The sequence below is a fragment of the Stigmatopora argus genome, chromosome 3 (genome assembly GCF_051989625.1).
Source record: "Stigmatopora argus isolate UIUO_Sarg chromosome 3, RoL_Sarg_1.0, whole genome shotgun sequence".
Classification (NCBI taxonomy): Eukaryota; Metazoa; Chordata; class Actinopteri; order Syngnathiformes; family Syngnathidae; genus Stigmatopora; species Stigmatopora argus.
In genome coordinates, this window is record NC_135389.1 from 3,911,820 (window position 1) to 3,933,432 (window position 21,613).

The 21,613-nt window shown below is 43.3% G+C and overlaps 1 protein-coding gene across 2 annotated transcripts in view; it reads right to left on the reverse strand.

Moving 5' to 3' along the window:
* smpd3 (sphingomyelin phosphodiesterase 3) overlaps nucleotides 1-21,613 on the reverse strand; it is a 54,377-nt gene that overhangs the window by 16,919 nt on the left and 15,845 nt on the right. For both annotated transcript variants that reach the window (XM_077596158.1, XM_077596157.1), the window contains 4 exons: nucleotides 19,073-19,737; nucleotides 18,179-18,421; nucleotides 16,913-18,074; nucleotides 6,050-6,125 (listed from right to left, as the gene is read on the reverse strand). In XM_077596158.1, the coding sequence (XP_077452284.1) occupies nucleotides 6,050-6,125; nucleotides 16,913-18,074; nucleotides 18,179-18,421; nucleotides 19,073-19,374 (1,783 nt within the window). In that variant the 5' untranslated portion in view covers nucleotides 19,375-19,737. The remainder of the gene's footprint in view (nucleotides 1-6,049; nucleotides 6,126-16,912; nucleotides 18,075-18,178; nucleotides 18,422-19,072; nucleotides 19,738-21,613) is intronic.

Sequence of the window (21,613 nt, forward strand, 5' to 3'; positions counted from 1 at the left end):
TGCATGTTTTTGGAATGTGGGAGGAAACCGGAGTACCCAGTGGAAACCCACACAGGCCTGAGGAGAACATGCAAACTCCACACAGGTGGACATAGCTTGGATTTGAACCCAGGACCCCACATCTGTGAGGCCAACGTGCTAACCACTCGCCCTACCAGGCTGCTCCCCATTTTGACATACCTACCGGGCCGTTCTCCATTTCGACATATTCCTCAAAATCAGTGGTGCTTAAACTTTTTTGCTCAAAGATCTACTTTTTAAGGAGCCAACTTTATGCGATCTACCCATTTTTTTCTGGGACAATGACAAAGCTCAGCAGTTACTATGTCTGCTATGATCATGCTTGGACACGGGATGGCGCTGTTTCCCAGCTCAAGTCCCATATCAAATTTGATTTATTTTGACGCTTTTGCTTGATTGATTTGAAGTGCTGAACATCTTCTGTATCATTCCTGTACATAATTGTATACACGTTTGCTGTACTATGGGTGTAACTGAAATTTTCCTTTCTCATCTAATCCTTTTTTCAAAAGAGAATATTTATAGTGCAGTCTTTTGGTTCTTCGCCGGTCTATTTTTCAAACTTTCCCCCGTAGTGCCGTTCAATTAGAGGTGCCTTTCAATTAGAGGGTGCCGTTCTATTTTTTGACTAGCTGGTCAGAATTTTGAGAAGATGCTTGTTAGAATTATTATGGAATATTCTATATGTGTTGTAAGCATTTTTTTAATAAGTAGTAAGGCTATATAAACAGTCATGGGAACATGGACATTTTTCCTCCACATCATCGTCTCCTCAAGGCCAAAGCTCGAGGACACATTGGTTCGGACACTTCTCCCGGCAGGACCCAATGAGACTGTTATGACGAGACTCCAGCAGCAGATTTGAAAATACGGCTTTGCTTACAGTATAATACTGCTTTGTTTACCTTGAAAGCATTCCTCACACTGTTGTTTTTCTAACCAGCGAGAGTGTTATTGTACTGATTACATAACCATGTTTTTCGAATGTCGCGATTAAATACAATGATTCAGTTACTGCAATTCAGAATGCACTGGGGACTAAGACGGCGTCACATGGCATTTTCCTTGCAAGTTGTAGGCAGAGTTTGTTGAAAGATGTTTTTCCTTTTTTAATTAAATATTACTAATAATGATTTAAAAGGTTTGAATCATTATTCCAACAATGCTGTAAATTTTATGGATGAAAAGAGAAACCAGGTAACATATACATTTATTTACCAAAAGGCACAAATACAGGGCTATTACTGGTAAGTAATTACAAATCCACTGGTGAAAATCAAGTGACACGTCGCTGTTGTAGCTGTCCTCGTCATTCACATCACCTTCCGCATCAGCATCGAGTGTCTGAGTAAGCTCACGTTCATCGTCGCCAGCATTGGCTCGCGCTTGCTGGAGAAGTTGCAAACCACTCGGAATCGGGCCGTCTGACCTGAAACAATGGAGCTGGCAATCCTTCGAGCTGTCGAGAGCGTTGGTCAGTCCGCATCCCTTGAAAGACGATTCGGCAGATGATCCCAAGCATTGACAATCCATTTCAAATAAACTTCCATTGTTGGGGCTCGCATGTTCACCAATTTCGTTATACGCAGCTGTGTATGATGACAACAAAGGCTTTTGATATGATTTGATTTGATGATGCCGAATTTTGTGTAGCTCTTCTTGGCGTGCAACATCCAGTTCTCGTAGAACTGTTGGACTTTGGCCTTGAATAGGGCGTTCCAGTAGACCTTGGGGGCCTGTATAAATTTGGTGCAGCCTCCTGGAATCACGGCCACATCAATATGCAGCTTCTTCAATTGCTTATTGGTGGTATCGCTAATGTGACAACAGTGTGAATCCCAGGCAAGAAGGCGCTTACCATCAGACCATCTTCTCAGGTTGCGAAAAACCTCGATTTCACCGGCATGCCGCTCTATTTTTCAAACTTTCCCCCGTACTGACGTTCATTTAGAGGTGCCGTTAGATTAGAGGGTGCCGTTCTATTTTTCAATTTTTCCACCAAAGTGCCGTTTTATATATATATATTCATAGCGACGTCGCTTTTTGATCCTTCGATGTCGGCTCTTCCTATCATTGTGAATTTTAATAATAAAAATAATAATAAATACAAATATATATATATATATATATATATATATATATATATATATATTTATATATATTTATATATATCAGTGGCGGTCCGTGCATTTTCTCGTAGCGCCTTCAACAAATCAATCCAACCCTCCCAAACTACTTTATGGCTATAAAACCTCTACTGCAGCTACAACTGCTACACATAAAAAAATAATCAATAAATCAATGCACAAAAATGGTGTAAAATCCACTTCCTAGCATCATTTAATGATTAAATAAAAATACTGGAGCTTTTCAGACATTACAACCGGGCCAGGGGGTGATTTTCCCGGGAAAAGAAAGCGATGAACGTCAATGGTGTACGGGCAAACATTGCCCGAAAATGGGTAAAATCCAGCCGATAACAGCATTTATGGATTAAATACAAATACTGGAGCTTTTTAGACAGCAGAACCAGACCCGGAGTATCATTTCCCCAGGAAAAAGACAGCGATGAACGTCGATACGTCCATATACGTCCATACGCGAAACAGCAAGTTTAGCCTCATTCTTTCTTTTACCCCAAAGGACTTTACAATGATCTACCATTGTGGCAGGTCTATGTTTAGTCCTGTGAGAAGTGTAGGAGTAGCTCAAAATATCAGGCAAGGGTGGAAGACATGTCTTGAGTAAAAAATGAGGGAGCCATTGAACCGAGCTTTAAATAGAGATGTGACGCTCTAAACAGCAGAAGCCAGTCACCATGGGAACTGCAGGAGGAAGAACGCAGCTATTTCAAAGCACAAATTCAAACTACAAGCTTTACAGACGTAACACCACATACAGATAATGTGTAGTTTAGGTCAGCCACATAGAATAAAATATACAGTTTTAAAATTGTGTTATCTTTTGTTTCTCCTTTGAAAACAGAACTGTAAAATACAACAATGTTTTCTCAAACACTTTGGTGCGCCTCACTTGTGTGTTGTCAGCAATGGTATAGATTGCCATGGGAAATTACCTGCTTAGAAATCATACATTGTAGTATTCCGAGAAAAAAAAAGTATTACAACATTGCAATATGATGAATAAATCAATATTGTTGTTGTATGTATTACAGTGGCGGGCGGTGCATTTTCTGGTAGCGCCTTCAACATATCAATCCAACCCTCAAAAACTATTTTATGGCTATAAAACCTCTACTGCAGCTACAGCTGCGACACATAAAAAATAATCAATAAATTAATGCACAAAAATGGGGTAAAATCCACTTCCTAGCAGCATTTCATGATTAAATACAAATACTGGAGCTTTTCAGACATTAAAACCAGGCCAGGGGGTGATTTTCCCGGGAAAAGACAGCGATGAACGTCAATGGCGTTCGGGCAAACATTGCCCGAAAATGGGGTAAAATCCAGCCAAAAACAGCATTTATTGATTAAATACAAATACTGGAGCTTTTTAGACATCAGAACCGGGCCCGGAGTTTCATTTCCCCGGTAAAAACTGTGACAACAAAATTTCCCGAATACGGGATGAATAAAGTTATCCAATCCAATCCAAAAGACTGCGATGAACGTCGATACGTCCATTCGTGAAATGACAAAAAATGCACTAAAATACTAAAAATAGGTAAAATCCACTTCCTAGCATCATGTATTGATTGAATACAAATACTGGAACTTTTGAGACATTACAACCAGGCCAGGGGGGTGATTTTTCCCGGGAAAAGACAGCGATGGAAGTCAATGGTGAAACGCCAAAAATTAAACTGGGGTAAAATCCACTTCCTAGCAGCATTTTGTGATTAAATACAAACACTGGAGCTTTTCAGATATCAGAACTTGGCCCACAATTGAAATATTATTTAGGAATATAGCCATATTTGTAATTTTACTCACCAAAAATCCTTTTTACACAATATCCATCCTCCTTTCTTTCTTCCTTCTTTCCTATCGCCATCGAAGCTAATGATGAAAGTCGAGCCTGCCCTGTCATATTTCCGGCATAGTCCGTTTTGAAAATGACATTAAATCAACACAACAATATACTATTTGCTTGTGGAGCTAAGTTAGCGCGCTGAAAGTGCCCCACACACCATTTTCCCGGCTGTAACAGGCTTGCTAGCTTCGGAGTTGACCGCCCTTTCTTAATGATGTCCATTTTTTTCCTGAAAAAGTCCGTCTAGAAAATAGCTTTGTGAGCAAACAGAATCTATTTGTTTTTGCTTCTGTCGGCCATAGTGGGTGGAGTTTGCGATCTCGGCTGCCTCGGTACTGCTTTGGCCCGCCTACTAGCCAATCATAGTTTGTGAAAGCCATGACATGTGCCAGCCAGCAAAATGCTAACGCCTATGAAAAATCATTGTGGGGTTGCCAACTCGAAATCTGATTGGTTAAAAGCAACAGTCTAGTTTAATGCAGCAGAGCCCGCAAGAACTGATTGTGCAGGCTTTGAGGCAGATCTGATCTGGCAACAAATAATGGCTGAAATGTGATTGGTTAAACGCTTCAATATGAAAACACACATCTGGAAGCAGTGCAACCAGGGGGAAAAGCAATGAAAGGAAGCTAACAGACCATTTTGAATAATAAGTACGTATTGATGGACAAAATATAATATGATTCAGATATTTCTTAGGCCAGCAGAGAAGGCCTTGAAGGCCCTGACGGCCCGCCACTGATGTATTATTACAAGATTCTTATCCCCACGTTGGTCAACCTGGGACTCCAATCTTCCACCTTCTCCTGGATTAAGGACTTTCTGGTCAACCGAGACCAGCACCAGAAGCTGGGTCGCCACCTCTCATCCAGACACACGCTCAGCACTGGCTTGCCCCAAGGCCGAGTGTTGAGTCCACTACTCTACTCGCTCTACACACACGACTGCAGACCCACGCAACCTGAGAACCTGAACTCTCCAGTGCTTTTAATACCTTTTTGCATCCTAAATTGTACTTGCCGACTTGGTTGTTTTTGTTATCCTTTTTGTTTTGAATTCGTAAAACAAGTGCTGGAACTCAATTAATTTCATAAGAAGATGTATTAGCAGATTAAAATCATTTTGTTGCTTATTTTTAATGTTACATCAACCAGTAGTCGGGCGGCCCGCTGGCATGAGTGGTTAGCCCGTCGGCCTCATAACTCTGGGGTCCTGGATTCAAATCCAGGTTGGTCCACCTGTGTGGAGTTTGCATGTTCGCCCCGGGCCTGTGTGGGTTTCCTCCGGGTACTATGGTTTCCTCCCACTTTCCCAAAACATGCATGTTAGGCTGATTGTACACTCTAAATTGCCCTTAGGTATGGGTTTGAGTGTGCATGGTTGTCTGTCTCCTCCTTGGTTCAAATCTGCGATCGGCTGGTCACCGATTCAGGGTGTCCCCCGCCTCTGGCCCGGCGTCAGCTGGGATAGGCTCCAGCACCCCCACAACCCTAATGAGGATAAAGCAGTTCAGAAAATGAAATGAGATGAGAATTTTCAATTATTGTTTTTTGCCCCGAAAATGTAAATCTATTTATTTTCTGCGGCCTGAATTAAAATTTCTGACACAAAAATTTATATTTTCCAGGCACCGGTATTGGTATCGGTGTAAGTGTGCATGGTTGTCCGTCTCCTCGTGTGCTGTCATTGGCTGGCCACCGATTCAGGGTGTCAGGTATGGATTATGAATGGGAGACAGTAATACAGAGTGAAGTTCAGCTGTATTAGAGCCAGTGAGAAATGTTTTAACAGCTGTAACACATAGTATTGTTGTTGTTATTTGTGCACTTCCCTACTTTTTTATGTTGTCGACTAATTGTGTTGACTATACTTATTTATTCATTATTTATTACTATTTTTTGATAATTTATTTATTAGTTATTGTTATTATTTGTCTGTTTGTTCGTGAGTGTGCACTTCGTGGCGAGGCTTTAAAACCCATTATACTCGTATAATGACAATAAAAGCATTCAATTCAATTCAATAATTGTACCTTCTATTGCATGGAGGTGGGTATTTGTAAGGTAGCCCACAATCCTTTGCTCTCGGTGGTTGGTGCCCACGTGAACCTGGAAATACAAATATGACAATATGTGAACAAAAAGAGCCCTTTAATTGACATTAGCCAATTGTGAGAATTACTAAATAATTCTGGTAATAGAAAAGCCAAGTGTAGTATATTATTGAAGCTGTAGAAATATATATTCATATAATTATGTATACTAATCATACATATTTTTTCATTGCTGTTCTATCACTGTGTTTAAGCTTATTCACAAAAGTGTCTGTCCTCTTAACTCCTCCTCAAAGCTGTGATAAGCTGTAATTAGAATTGATTGGTTATCAGATGTGGCACGGTGGACGAGTAGGTAGCACGTCTGCCTCATAGTTCTGAGATTGAGGATTCAATCCCTGGTTGGTACCTTCCTGTATGGAGTTTGCATATTCTCCCCGGGTATACTTGGGCTTTCTCCAGGTACTGCGGTTTGCTCCCACATCCCAAAAACATGCATGGTAGGCTGATTTAGCACTCTAAATTGTCTTAAGGTATTGTGTGTGAGCGTGAATATTTGTTTGTTTTATTGTGTGAACTTTAGGGCCAATGTTCAGTTGTATAAAAGTCAATTGTGTTTGCTGACAGTGTTTCACGTCTATTCATAAGTACAGATGAAGAAGTTTTATTTAGATCACGTAACATGGAAAGCCATTACAAGTTTAAAGATGTAAGACAATATGTTAGATGTTACAGCAAAAACGTAGTTTCGTTCTATAATGTGATGCCTGCAAGTTGTCAAGTTTCATGGATGGTGAAGTGTGGTCGGACCGAAACTCAGGGAAGCAGGCATATGCAGGGAGTAGAGTGCACTAACAAAAACTTTAATAAACATGGCAGGGTTCTCAAAAAATAAGAAAGACGTTTAAATCAAATACTAACAGAATCAGGAGGAGGACATGGTGAAACGAGGATCACAGGACATAGGCATGACAAACGCAGACGATTCGACTGACAAACACACAGGGTTAAAATAGACAAACATGAGTTGACCAGACAATCAGAAACACCTGGGTCACACAAGTGGCAGCAAGCAGGAGTAAAACCAAAACCAATCCCCAATACAACCCCCCCAACCGAGGGACGGATTCCAGACGTTCCACATAAACAAAACAAAATAGGAAACAGCAAACACGCCTCGCCCTGGCAGAAGGATGGGTCGCAGGCCTCCTCGCCGTGTGAGCAGGATGGGTCACAGGGATCCGGGCCCCCGTCGTCCAAGTGGCCGCTGTCACGGCCCTCGTCGTTCACGTTGCCGCCGGTCAGGGCCCCCTTCGTCCATGTTGCTGCCGTCAGGGCCCGCGTTGTCCACGTTGCCGCCGTCTGGGACCCCGCCGTCCACATTGCTGCCGTCCACGTTGCCGCTGTCAGGGCCCCTTTCGTCCAAGTTGCCCCCGTCAGGGCTTCCATCATCCAGGACGCCGCCGTCTAGCAACGGGGCGCTTGAGAACGGGGCGCTGGAACGGGCGCATGAGACCGGGCGCTGGAACAGGCGCATGAGAACGGGGCGCTGGAACGGGCGCATGAGAATGGGGGGCAGGAACTGGTACAGGCTAACGGGGATCCTGAGTTGGCACTGGAGAGCAGGGATCCTAAGCTGGCACTGGTGAGCGGGGATCTGGAGCTGGGACTGGCAAGCGGGGAAGTTTGCATGTTCTCCCCGGGCCCGCGTGGGTTTCCTCGTGGTACTCCGGTTTCCTCCCACATTCCAAACAAATGCCTGGTAGGCTGATTGGACACTCTAAATTGCCCTTTGGTCTGGGTGTGAGTGTGCATGGTTGTCCGTCTCCTTTTGCCCTGCGATCGGCTGGCCACCGATTCAGGGTGACCCCGTCGCTGGCCCAGTCAGCTGGGATAGGCTCCAGCAACCCCGCGACCCTCATGAGGATAATGTGGTTCAGAAAATGAGATGAGAAATGAGAAAAAGAATAGTCCCAATCTTTTCTTTGGGTTATGAAATAATTGGATTCCTTTTCACATGTCATCAATGTATTCAAATAGGAGAAGAAATGTGATATGAACCACAACTCAGACGCATAAGAAGCCAAATGAAACTTTAATACAATCACTCAGGGCTGCAGTAACTATAATTATGTCAACAGTACCATCAGATAAGGAGTCAGTCAAGATTTCATCTTTCATTACTGTCACAAGCTTTATCATTTTTGTTGTCTGTGATGACAGAAAGCAGAGAGAGAGGTGTGTTTTACTTTTGGACCTCAAACAGCTACTCTAGTATGACACAATTGCATTTGCGGCTTCAGTACATAGTTTATTTTTTATTTTTATATATTAAGTCTAAAAACAATTTTTTTAAATAAAATGTCAAAATTCACGCTGAAACTCGCAAGCGGAAGACAATTCCCTGTCTTCCGCTTGCCACTTAGAAAATGGCAGAAGATGGGACTGTCACACAACTCGGCACTGAAAAAGAAGAGGCATTTTCAAAGATGACAGGTGATGCGCGTGATGCAAAATTCACTCACAAAAAAACAGGAAAAAGCAACATGTCGTCCTTGTAGGCCTTTTATATTATTTGGTGCGTCATTCTTTTTCGGTGAAATATCACTTCTTCTTCAGCATTGAGTACCACCTGAATCAGGGCCGAAGAAGAAGCGGGGCCCTGACTTTCGCCATTTTTTCATTCACTGTCGTTTGCCTGCGAGTTTCAGCGTGAACTTTGACATTTTTATGAACTTTTTTTATACTTAATATAAAAAAAATGCAATGTACTGAAGTCATGATCATGTGAAGAATGACAGTATTGGCAATTGTACTTGTGTACTTGTATTTTTGTATAGGTGTGAAAACATGCGGTATTGTAGTAATAATAGGGGCGGTTCTACTTCACAGTTTTTCGATTATCACGGCCATGTCTGGTCTACATTATCTGCAAAATCTGAGAGATTACTCTATCCATGCATATGGTAGAAATACATACCTGTCAACCTCTGCCGATAACTGCCCTTATAAATGATTATGATTCCCCTTACAAACCCCCAAAAAACCTTACAAACACCGTACGTCTCGTACAGCTATAGGGCAGCTATCGGCAGAGGTTGACAGGTATGGAAATAATTACATTAGAAGAGGAGAGAAACTGTGAGCCCCAAAAGCTTTAATTACTGAGCAGTGGTTCCCTCTTTAGGGAAATATTTTAATTAATATTGAATCTTTGTGTCTCTCTTAGTTTCTATGTCTCCCATTTATCCAATCCATTACCTCTCAAGAAGATACAATTCAGACAAATGCTGCTAATCTGCATATGCTATGCAGGTGAACACATCCACTAGAAAATTTTGATAATGACTGTGTGCTTCCAGGGACTAAAACCATGTATGACATGATGCTTCCACCACATTGAGATTGAGTTGTATGTTTAACACTTGAAGAAAGTTTGCAAAAAGTGAAACTGAACAATACTGAACCTATTTTGGATTTGACCTATGTATTAAAATCTCTGCAAAAAAAAAACAAGAGAGAAGGATCACGATTCCTCCTACAGTATTTGCAATTTCTTAATGAACAATAAAACTGATCACACAGAAATTCAAGAATGCTTGGGAGTACATAAGTGGATTTTTGTGCCAGCGCAAAGCATTTCGGAATTTAGCATGCTGATCAGGGCCAAGGTAGGTGTAACACATTATCGCCCAATAAATCGATCATAAGTGCCTAGTAAATCTCAAAGAAAGTGTCAGTTGGTTATGCCCTCATTTGGGGGAGAGAAAAAGGTCGATGAGAATCTGTCTATCCTTCCCCACTATTGAATTGGTGGAACTGATGAAAGAGCTGTGGTAGCCATCTTAATAACATTCATGACAAACAAGTCAAATCTTGTCATAACGCATGATGCACATTTAATGTTACCTGACACTATAGCATCATCTACACCAGGGGTGTCCAAACACAAAGGGCCGCAGTGGGTGCAGGTTTTTGCTCTACCTTATCAAACACGGACAGATGTTTCTTCTGAAACATGCAGCACCTAACTACAATGAACTGTTTAGACTTTTAAGACACCGGATTGGTGAAAATGTATCCTGAAATCCTGCAACCACTGCGGCCCCAGTGGATCAGTTAGGACACATGGTCTACACTAGGGGGGCTCAATATATACATTGTGATCTTCCAGTAGATTGCTAAGGTACTACTGGCAGATCTCATGAGTGTGTGGTAGAGGAGGGAGATATGGAAAACAGACTGGATAAGTGCTCTCGAGGACCGGACTTGGCCACCTCTGTTCTACACCTCAGACTCCCATAAATCTTGATAAATTGTGAACTATATCAACATACATAACTGCTGAGCTCAGAGCCTAGAAAAAAGGTAGATGGCATGAGGTTGACTATCTGAAAAGTTGATCTTGGAGCAAAAAAGTTTTAACACCCATGGTCTACACCAGGGATGGCCAAACCGGTCCTCGAGGGCCGCTGTGGGTGCAGGTTTTTGTTCCAACCGATCCAGCACAGACATTTTGACCAATGAGATTTCTGAAGAAAACAAGAAGCACCTGACTGCAATCCACTGATTGCACTTGTAGGACACCCGATTGGTGAAAAGGTGTCATCTTGATGGGTTGGAATGAAAACCCGCACCCACTGCGGCCCTTTGTGGAATAGTTTGGACACCCCTGGTCTACACTATTGACAAACACTACCACTATCACTTTTCAATATTGAGCGGCTTTTGTGGTGGGACTCAATTTTAAGTTGAGTCTATAACTTGAGTGCTTTTCTATAATGTTAACATGTCATTCAATTTCATCCATCAACAGTCACATTTATTCAAAATTGCGGAATCTGGAATGTGCATGTTCGTTCTTTCTTAACAAGTTAATTCAAGGGGCTAGCTGATTAATGATGGAAAAAATTCCTCCAACTTGTGACACAACAGGTCAACAGGAAGTTCAACTATTCTGAATGTTGTTGAATGAAAACTGTGATGTGGTATTGCACATTGCATTTTGATGTTCCATGCGCTGTGCTACCATGACTGCCTTATTTTCAGGTGGTCTAAAATTGTCACTCAAAATGAAAAATGAACTGCCGTCTAAAATGAACTGGTGTCCAAAATCTGCTCATTGGGAAATGAATGAACGAATTGACAAAGAAAAATACGTTCACAAAAACAAAATACACTACATTCAGTCTGAAGTACAGTACTTAGTTTTTGAACTTTTTGTTTATTTTATGGCTATTGTCCACCTAGTGCTGTTGCGGTGCCCCACATTTCTGAAAGCATCCACCATAGCACCAGTTGCCAATCATACTGCAGGAGCTGAGCTAAATAATTATATGCCAGTGGGCTCTGTAATTATGAAGTGAGTCAGGGAGCGTCTTCATTACATCAAGGGTGGTCTTCCGCCACCCTTGAGCCTCACCGTGAACATATTGGAGAAATAAATCAACTAATGCTGCCATCTGGGTGGCCCTCCACTCTGTATTTTAAAGAGAGAGTGGAAAAAGAAACCTTCCAATACTACCATGAAAATACTATCAAAGAAAAATCTCTATATGCACAATCTGGGAACAGAGCATAACATCTATGCGTGGACTAAGGGCTTTCTGACAGTGGCATTAATCAACCCAAATCAAATCAAATCAAAAGCCTTTATTGTCATCATACACAGCTGCGTATAACGAAATTGGTGGTGCTACTCCACAAAGTGCGTTTTCCCAGTAAAAAAAACATAAATAGTAATATAAAAGTATAAAAAGTCACATCCCGGCTAGGTAAATACTAAAATATTGCACAGTCTAAGATATTGCACAATGTTATTGCACACCCCAAAGTTATTGCACAGAAGGGATTGTGCGTTGTGCTAACGCAAGTTCAGAGTCCTGATGGCTGTGGGAAAAAACTGTCCTTAAGTCTATTTGTCCGTGCTTGGTGAGACCTGTAGCGTCTGCCAGAGGGCAGCAGCTGGAACAGGTTGTGACTAGGGTGGTATTGGTCCCTGACAATGTTCCTGGCTCTGCTGAGGTAGCGAGGGCTGGCAATGTCATCCAGTGAGGGCAGAGAGCAGCCGATGATCTTCTGGGCAGTGTTGATCGCTCTCTGCATGGCCTTTCTGTCTGCTGCCGTGCCTCCAGCGTATCACACTGTAATGCAGTATGCCAGGGTGCTCTCCACAGTGGCTCTTTAGAAGGTTACCAGAAGCTTAGTGTCCAAGTTGTTCCTCCTGAGTACCCTCAAGAAATGGTTCTGGGCCTTCTTCACCACTGCCGTGGTGTTGGTAGACCAGGAGAGCTTGTCCGTGACGTGGACTCCCAGGAATTTGAAGGACTGGACCCTGTCTACGCATACTCCATTTATGAGGAGTGGGGCCAGATCTGTGCTGCGTTTGCGAAAGTCCAGGATTATTTCTTTAGTTTTCGTGGTGTTTAGTGTGAGATTGTTCACCAAACACCACAAAGACAGTTTGTTGACCTCATCTCTGTAGGCAGACTCATCCCCACTGAGATGAGTCCGACCACAGTGGTGTCATCGGCAAATTTGATGATGGAGTTAGACTGGCGGGTCGGTGTACAGTCGTATGTGTACAGGGAGTACAGAAGAGGACTCAGTACACAGCCTTGAGGGGAGCCAGTGCTCAGTGTAATGGAGGAGGAGAGGTGGGGACCAAGTCTAACAGTTTGTGGACAGTTGGTTAAGAAGTTCTTAATCCAGTAGCAGATGGAAGAGGATAGTCCAAGGTGGGAGAGTTTGTCAGGTCCGGTATTATAGTGTTGAAGGCTGAGCTATAGTCAATGAAAAGCATCCTCACGTAGTTCCCATGGTGCTCCAGGTGGCTCAGTGCTGTGTGTAGAGCTACGGCGATGGCGTCCTCAGTGGACCTATTTGCTCTATAGCCAAACTGGTGAGGGTCAACTGAGGGAGGGATTGTATCCCTGATATGGCGGGCGACCAACTTTTCAAAGCACTTCATGATCACAGGCGTAAATGCAACAGGCCTATAATCATTCAGGCTGTCAATGGTTGGCTTTTTAGGGACAGGGATAATGGTGGCAGATTTCAGGCAGGATGGGATGATGGATTGTTGCAGGGAACAATTGAAAATCTTTGTGAAAACCCCAGTCAGCTGGTCAGCACAGGCTTTGAGCACCTTCCCAGGTCCTCCGTCAGGGCCAGCAGCCTTCCTGGTGTTCACAGTCTGCAGTACCTGTCTCACTTCATGTTCCTGAAGCTCCAGTGTACTGCTGTAGGGTGGTGGTGGATGTGTTGAGAATGAATCTGATTTGTCAGTCTCAAAGCGGGCAAAGAAACGGTTCAGTTCCTCTGCTAGTGAGGCATCTGCGTTAACAGACATTATTGTCATTGTAATTGGTAATATGTCGTATTCCCTGCCACATCTTCTTTGGGTTATTTCCTGTGAAGTGCTCCTCAATTTTCCTTGTATATGCTGCCTTGGCCTTTTTAATGCCTCTCTTCAGCTCTGCTCTGGCAGCGCTGTATTGTACCTTGTCCCCTGACCTGAAGGCGGTGTTACGCCATTTGATGAGTGCCTGTGTCTCCTTGGTCATCCAGGGTTTTTGGTTAGGAAAAACCTGTATCCGTTTATTAACAGTGACGTTGTCCGTGCAGTTTTTGATGTAGGAAAGGACAGTGTCCGTGTAGTCCTGGAGGTTGTGGTGTTCAAAAAGTTCCCAAATGGTGCGGGAAAAACAGTGCTGCAGCTGAGAAAGGGTGTCCTCGGTCCATGTTTTTATTATCTTTATTTGTGGCCTTGTTAGCCTCCGCAGTGGGGTGTATGCGGGGGTGAGGGACAGGCAGAGATGGTCTGATCCAGCAAGGTGAGGGAGGGGTGTGGCTCTATAAGCATGTTTGATATTAGAATAAACATGGTCTAGAGCAGAGGTCTCCAAACCGGTCCTGGAGGGCCGCTGAGGGTGCAGGTTTTTGTTCTAACCGATCCAACACAAACAGTTTAACCAATGAGGTTCTGCTGAAAAAAGAAGCACCTGACTGCAATCCACTGATTGCACTTCTAGGATACCAGATTGGTGGAAAGGTTTCCTCTTACCGGTTGGAACGAAAACCTGCACCCACTGCGGCCCTTTCTGGAATAGTTTGGGGACCACTGGTCTAGAGTTTTAACTCCTCTGGTGTGAAACTTCACATACTGGATAAACTTAGGCAGAACAGTCTTTAAACATGCTTTGTTGAAGTCACCAGCGACAATAAAGACTCCATCGGGGTGGTCAAGCTGCTGTTTGTTTACAGCCGCTTGCAGGAGGCTAAGTGCCATGCTAATGTTAGCATCCGGTGGGATGTAAAAAGCCATTACAATGACAATCGTTAGCTCTCTAGGTAGATAGAAGGGCCTGCACCGTACTGCCAAGAGCTCTAAATCCGGGGAGCAGTGAGTGTTAATGATCCTACTGTTGCACCATTCATTGTGTATGTACACACAAAGTCCCCCCCTGCTTTTCCCTGATAATTCTTTCGGACGATCATTTCGGAATAGCGTCCGGCTAGCTAGCGATACCGCGGCGTCGAGGATTTGCGGGTGCAGCCACGTTTCCGTGATGAAAATAATGTTGCAGTTCCTGACAAAGCTGTTGGTAGCAAGCTAAAGTTCCAAATCGTCCATTTTGTGGGTGATGGATCTGGCGTTGGTCAAGAAGATACTCGGAAGCGGTGCTCGGTGTGGTTGCTTCCTTAGCTTAGCAGCTAGGCCCGCCCGGCATCCGCGCTTTTGCTTTCTTTCCCTTCGCCGCCTCCGTCGTACTCTGAGTGGGCTGACTATCCACAGAGATCCCGGTGGCCTCGATATGTCCTCGGGGATATTGTAGGTCCGTTGGTAATCTGTTGTGATGGATATATCACATCTCCTCCTGAGAGTAATTAAATCCTGGCGACTGTAGAAAAAGTTTGCTTCGCAGATGTTAGTAAATAACGATAAGATTGAGAAAACAAAACACCAAACTGGAGAGCATAGAGCCGCTGCACCCGTGCGCACCGCCATCTTGGATCCAAATGTATGGATAATAGAGCTTTATAAATTGTGACGGCATTGCGCCTTTATATTTAATCAAAATAGACCATTACTTAGGACGTATAATTACCAAACTTCATTAATGGTGGAAAAAAATCACCCAAATCAATGAGAATCTAATATGGATACTAACATGCAATTGAAAAAGGCACAGAAATTATTATACTCCACACTACATTCACAGAATATTTACCCATCATTCCTTTTTTTCTAGATCTTTTTCTACAAGTTGAGAGCTTATCAGATCTTATTATCAGATGCAGGATTTATGGAAGTGACCAATAGTGTGCACGTGTGTTTGGGGGACCACAGAATCTTATCGTTGTTGATTGCAGAGGATGATGTTCTTTTGGCTCCATCAAGTGTAAAATAAGCATCAACTAAACCTTCATTGTGTTTTGTATGTTTCCACTCTCATTTACGGCCATGAGATCTTCGTCATGACTGAAAGGACAAAGTTGCTGATGCAAGCGGTCAAAATTAGTTTCCTTTGCAGGTTGTATCGGTTGTTTATTAACAGCCACCCACTGCTTGGAAATTTAAGATATGCCCAGACACACGACTAAAAAAGAGAAACAGGTTTAAGAAGCCACAAAATCACTAGATAATTTTCAGAATTAAATTAAGGTGATAAAGATGTTGATTTTTAATTTTTTTTAAGTGGGTCGCGGGCTAAAATTGATTAATGACAATTAATGAATTAATTAATTCATCTTCCATACCGCCCACCCTCGAAAGGGTTATGGGGGTTGCTGGAGCCTAACCCAGCTGTCTTCGGGCAAAAGGCAGACTACAACCTGAACTGGTCACCAGCCCGCCGTAGGGCACACAGAGAGACAAATGACCATCCGCACCCCCAATCATACCGCTACCAGTGGGAATTGAGCCCAGGCCTGCCTGCACCGCAGGGAGGCGAGTGAACCTCTACACCACGAGGCAGCCAATTCAATTAGTTTCAATGCAAATTTAGGATTTGATGTAAGAGCCAAACCTTCACTATGAAACAAATTTGAACTAGGTCAAGGTTTGACCACATGTACTCGGAATACACAGACCAGCATAACCAAATCATCATCTTGTCCAATTACTCTAAAATTGTATAATCTGACAGTAGTTATGTGTACCGAACCATAATGAATATAATTTTCAAAGTATGTATAATTTTTGAAGCCTGGTGGGAGAATGGCTAGCGCGTCGACCGCACAGTTGTGGAATCGAGGGGTTGATGATAGGTGGGGTCTGACCTTCCTGTGTGGAGTTGGCATGTTCGGCCCACGTTTGTGTGTTTTTTTTCTGGGTACACTTGTTTCCTCCCACGTACCAAAAACATGCATGATAGGGTGGTTGAACACACTAACTTGCCCCTAGGGATGAGTATGAACATGAAAGGTTATTCGTCTCCTTCTGGCGTGTGATTGGCTGGCCACCAATTCAGAGTGTCCCCCACCTGGTGCCCATTGTTGGCTGGGATAGTCTCCAGCATAGCTTGCGACCCTTGTGGGGATAAGCGGTATGTAAAATGAATATGTCATGTTTTTTGGATGATGAAAGTAAAACAAAATAAAGGATACATGATTCATAACATTAGGGTGAATTAATAAATCATACTGGACTCCCCTCTGACTTCATGAGAAGAAACACTATCTTCAAGATATGTTCCTTTAGTTAAAAAATAATGGCATTTCTTATTGACGAAATTAAATGTATAGCAAAGCAGATGGCCAACACGAGACAGCAAATTAAGTATACATTACAAACACTACACAGGACAGAGAGTGTCTAAAAAGGAATAAGCCTCTTACCTTGGCAAAGAGGGCTCCTTTGGCTGCCATTGCATCCTCTCCTCTTCCGTTGGGGTAACACTCATACCGTGCATCCACGATTGGGTAGCGACTTGCTAGCAACAGGCCACTGTTAAGGAATTTAAAGCTGGAAAGGCAACCTTTCCAGCCATATCGCCCAACATCACTCAGCACATAGGGAAAGTAACGATGCAATTGCTGCCGCAGTCGAGTTGTTGAACTATGGTCAAACACCTCCTGAAGTGCAAGGAAATCCAAGTTGGCAGGGAAAAATGCAGAAATGTCGTGGTCAAAAGTGTCATCTCCATGTCGGCGCTTTCTACCAGGGCGCTTAAATATTGAGGTGCGAGGTACGTGAGAGAGTGTGTTGTTTGAAGAGATCACTCCATCACTTCCATGGTACCTAGCAAGGGATTCTCTCGAGGCTGTCATGCTGCCCATGTCTCCTTTTACCAGTTCTCTTGACTGATGGTTACCTCTCTCCTCATCATGGGGTTCTGGTTCCGGGGCACTGATGCTGATTTGAACACCTGAGGTGTGAAGTGGACACTGAGAGGGGGGTTTAGCCTGTGTGTCCTTCCCATGCACTGGGCAGTCATGTTTGCCAAGGCAGATCTGTGCGCCTGTAGAGTGCAATGGACACTCTGGAGTTTCTGCCAAAGTGTGCACAGAACCGTTTGGATTGTTGTTACTGTGAATAGAGTGAAGGGGGCATTCCCCTGACATGTCTCCAACTTGTTTGTGGAGGGGGCCACCCACTGCCATATCCTTTGCACATGAGTGCAGGGGGCAGTCCACTGCAGTATCTCTTGCACCTGAATGGAGGGGGCATTCCACTGCTGTGACTCCTGTATCCACATGGTGGGGGCATTCCACTGTTGTGTCTCTTGGTCCAGAGTGTAGAGGACAGTCCACTGTTGTGTTTTTTGTACCTGAGTGATCCACTGTTGGGCTCATTGCGTCTGAGTGCATGGGACATTTAGATGTTTCAGCTGATGGGTGAACTGAACAGTCTGGAGCACCCACAGAATGAATGGGACACTCGGTGAGTGGTTCCAATTCATTGTCTGCTGGGCCATTTAGAATGTGTGTCTGGTCTGGTCGCTGGTCCAAGGAGGAGGTGCGGCGCAAACCCGTGGCTAGACTGCTGAAGGAGGTTGCACTGAGTTTGGAGAAACACAAAGTGAATAAAAAACATACAACAGTATATATCAGATGCTCCAAGATATGTTTTCATAAATAGTCAATCCTGAATTCTTTTTATACCTGATGGAAGTGTTGGTCGGTGAGTCAATGTAGATTTTAATCTGAGGCCGACACGCTCCATTTCTGATTCTTTTGCCAACTTCCCTTGCTCTCCTCTGGGTGTCTGAAAGGTTGTTGAACCTAGCCAGAGAGTCAGGCAGCAGGCAAACATTGGCGCTGCAGAAGCAGAAGCTCCTGCCTTGAAGTCTCCAGTCTTTAACCCTCACAAAACCGTTGCCAGTCTCGCTTTGGTGCTTTTCTAGACTAAACAAGACAGGAAAATCCATTGTCAATTGGCATGAACCAAAAAAGCAAGCTTTTGAGTATCCTCATCTCATTTTCTGAACCGCTTTATCCTCATTAGGGTCAAGTGGGGTGCTGGAGACTATCCCAGATGACTTCGGGCCAGAGGTGGGGGACACCCTGAATCGGTGGCCAGCCGATCTCAGGGCACAAGGAGACAGACAACCATGCACTCTCACACCCATACCCAAGGGCAATTTAGAGCATCCAATCAGCCTACCAGGCATGTTTTTGGAATGTAGGAGTACCCGGAGGAAACCCACGCAGGCCCGGGGAGAACATGCAAACTCCACACAGATGGACATGACCTCGATTTGAACCCAGGGCCCCAGAGCTGTGAGGCCGACATGCTAACCACTCGCACCACCGGGCCACCCCTTTTGAGTATCCTGCAATTGAAAAAGCATCATTGCATATTCATTTCATTCATACATTTTCTGTAATCCTTATCCTCGCAAGAGTCACAGCAGCGCTGCAGATGATCTACGCCAACTATGGGCAGTAAGCGAGCGTCACCCTGAATTGGTTGCCAGCCAATCGCAGGTCAGGAAATGAACAACCATTCACATTCATAGCTAGGCATCAAAATTATTCAACCAAAAGAACACTTACCTGTGGTAGGTGTACAGGTAGGGTTGACGGACGGCCTGCAGCGGAGCCCAGATGATGAAGCCCAGGAGTGCAAATGGCAAAGATGCAAGGAGCAGAAGCAAGTAAAGAGGCACCATTATCAGGACACACAAAGTTAAGAAGGAGCATGGATCCTGAGAGCGCTGTCGCTTCTCAAGTGAAGTGGCCACGCATGAGGCTAGGATCTGATCCAGGAGCCAGTAACAGGGGAATACCAGGCTCCATGCCAAGCCATCAAGGAAGTGAAGACAGGAACTGGAGTAAGGGGTGATATGGAGGACCATATCTCTCACTTGTTTCACAACGTTTTGTCACTTTCTTCCAACTCCACACACTCCTTATTCACAGAAACTAATTTTTTATTTATTTAGAAACACAAATCCTAATCTGAGGAATTAAAAGAAACAAACTATTAAAAAAGGCCCATATTCAATCTAAACTACACTACATGATTTGGTTATATTCATAAGTAGCCATGAAATGTTTTCTTTCCTTTAGTAAATGCACTTTCCACCAACAGGTTAGTTACCCTAGTGAGGGAAAAGGAGGTGGCCATGATAGGACAGTTTTCCTTGATGATGGAGCTACCATTGTAGAGACAGCATTGACCTCTGCAGTAGGCCATTTAACATCGCCATTTCCTGTACCTATGAGGTGGAGAGAGGGAGAGAGAGAGAGGGAGGTAAAAATACAAATCCTGTTAATACTACTTAACATTTTTTTCTTAATCGTTGAACATATAGGCTTATTAAAACTAACTAAAAACAAATTACAAACTCAAAAATAAGTTTAATATAACCTTGCACTAAACTTCATTCTAATTTTGATGCCTTTCTTCTCCCGGGTTGGCTCTATTTGGCTCTCCTCCACCCTGACTTTCAGATGCAACCTATCAAAGGGTTGTTTGCTTTTGTATTCCCTTCAAAATTTTCCAAAAATGATGCACACAAATGTCCTCAGAATTGGATAATGCAAGACCACTTGCCAACGAGAAGTAGTATATACTCCTCTCGTATTTGCGATTGCTCCGCCATTCGCACTGACTAACGGGGAAAAAAAAACACTGAAAAAATACAACGCTCCGCTCAGTGCTCATAGAGACATTACACGTGTCTGCTGCATGCTTGTATATCAAAATTGATCTCGTATCTCAAGATATGATGTATCCATAACAGCAGAATACCAAATTACGAGTCTGAAACTATCACTTATTTGGGTCTTTTGCCGAGAAAACGCACCTTATGGATAAGCACTACCAATTTCGTCATACGCAGTTTCTTGGTGTGATTCCAATTAGGCTTTTGTTGTTGATGATGACGACAGGGCCTATGTCCGATTATTATTATTATTATTCACCATACATATATCACAGGTTGCCACTGTTTTGCCGTCTTCATTCATGTCCTATACTGACACACCTCTGAAGCCTCTCCAGACATCCATATGCAGTACAATAGCAACTGATCGGGTATTTTTGAGACGAACAAAGACACAGTGGAGATCCTTCTGAACAACGCTTTACTTCTCTATCAACACATTAAGTCGTTCATTAAGTCATGTAATTGATTAATTACTCCACTGATATTGACTGAGTCTGACTTTTTTTGTCAATGCCAAATCATGTACTATTACAAAAGAGTATTAGGAAAAACAGCCCTCGAAATATTCTCTCTATTGCAATGATCATACCAACTGCTTCTTTCCCTTCAGTGTTACATGTCCTTTACTACTTTCTGATCTCTTTCTACTTTCTTTGCTCTGCTTTTCATAATTCATCATCTTCTGTAATTATATTCATTCTATGTATGGAAACTTAGGCTTTAGGGCGGGGGTCCCCAAACTTTTTCCTGTGAGGGCCACATAACCTTTCCCTTCTCTGATGGGGGTCCGGTGTCAGTTTGTAACAGAAAAAGTGTGACGATCGTAGGGGAGCTTAATTTTTTTTATTGTTTTCCAGAAAGCCACACAACCAAATAACCCTTTCCAGGTTCTTTACAGAAAAAAAGTCAGAAAACAAATAATAACACTTAATGAAATAAATAATAACTAAATAACCCTCTCTGAGTTCTTCACAGAAAAAACAGGAAATAAATAACACTATTTATGAAATAAATAATAACTAAATAACTCTCTCTGGGTTCTTCATAGAAAAAAAAGCCATGGAACATTAACTTTCTATTGTGCCATGCACAATCTTAACAGATAAAAGTTCAGCTCAGTTGTCAGACCAGAATCTCTCTCACGTCAACACTTTGCAGCACAGTGCTTGCTGGTGAATTAGGTAGTGGACTCGTAGCGGGGCGGTGAGACCCCTTTTTTCCAACTCCCGGTTCATGCGTCCCATTAGACCGCGAGTTTCGCCCACCATGCTCGGAGCCCCGTCAGTCGTGATGCTAGCTAGCTTTGACCAGTCCAGGTCCAACTTCTCCATGGTTTGGCACACTTTGTCAAAAATATCCTCTCCCGTTGTAGTCCCTTTGAGACTTTGGAGGGCTGCCAGATCCTCGCATATCTCAAAGTTTA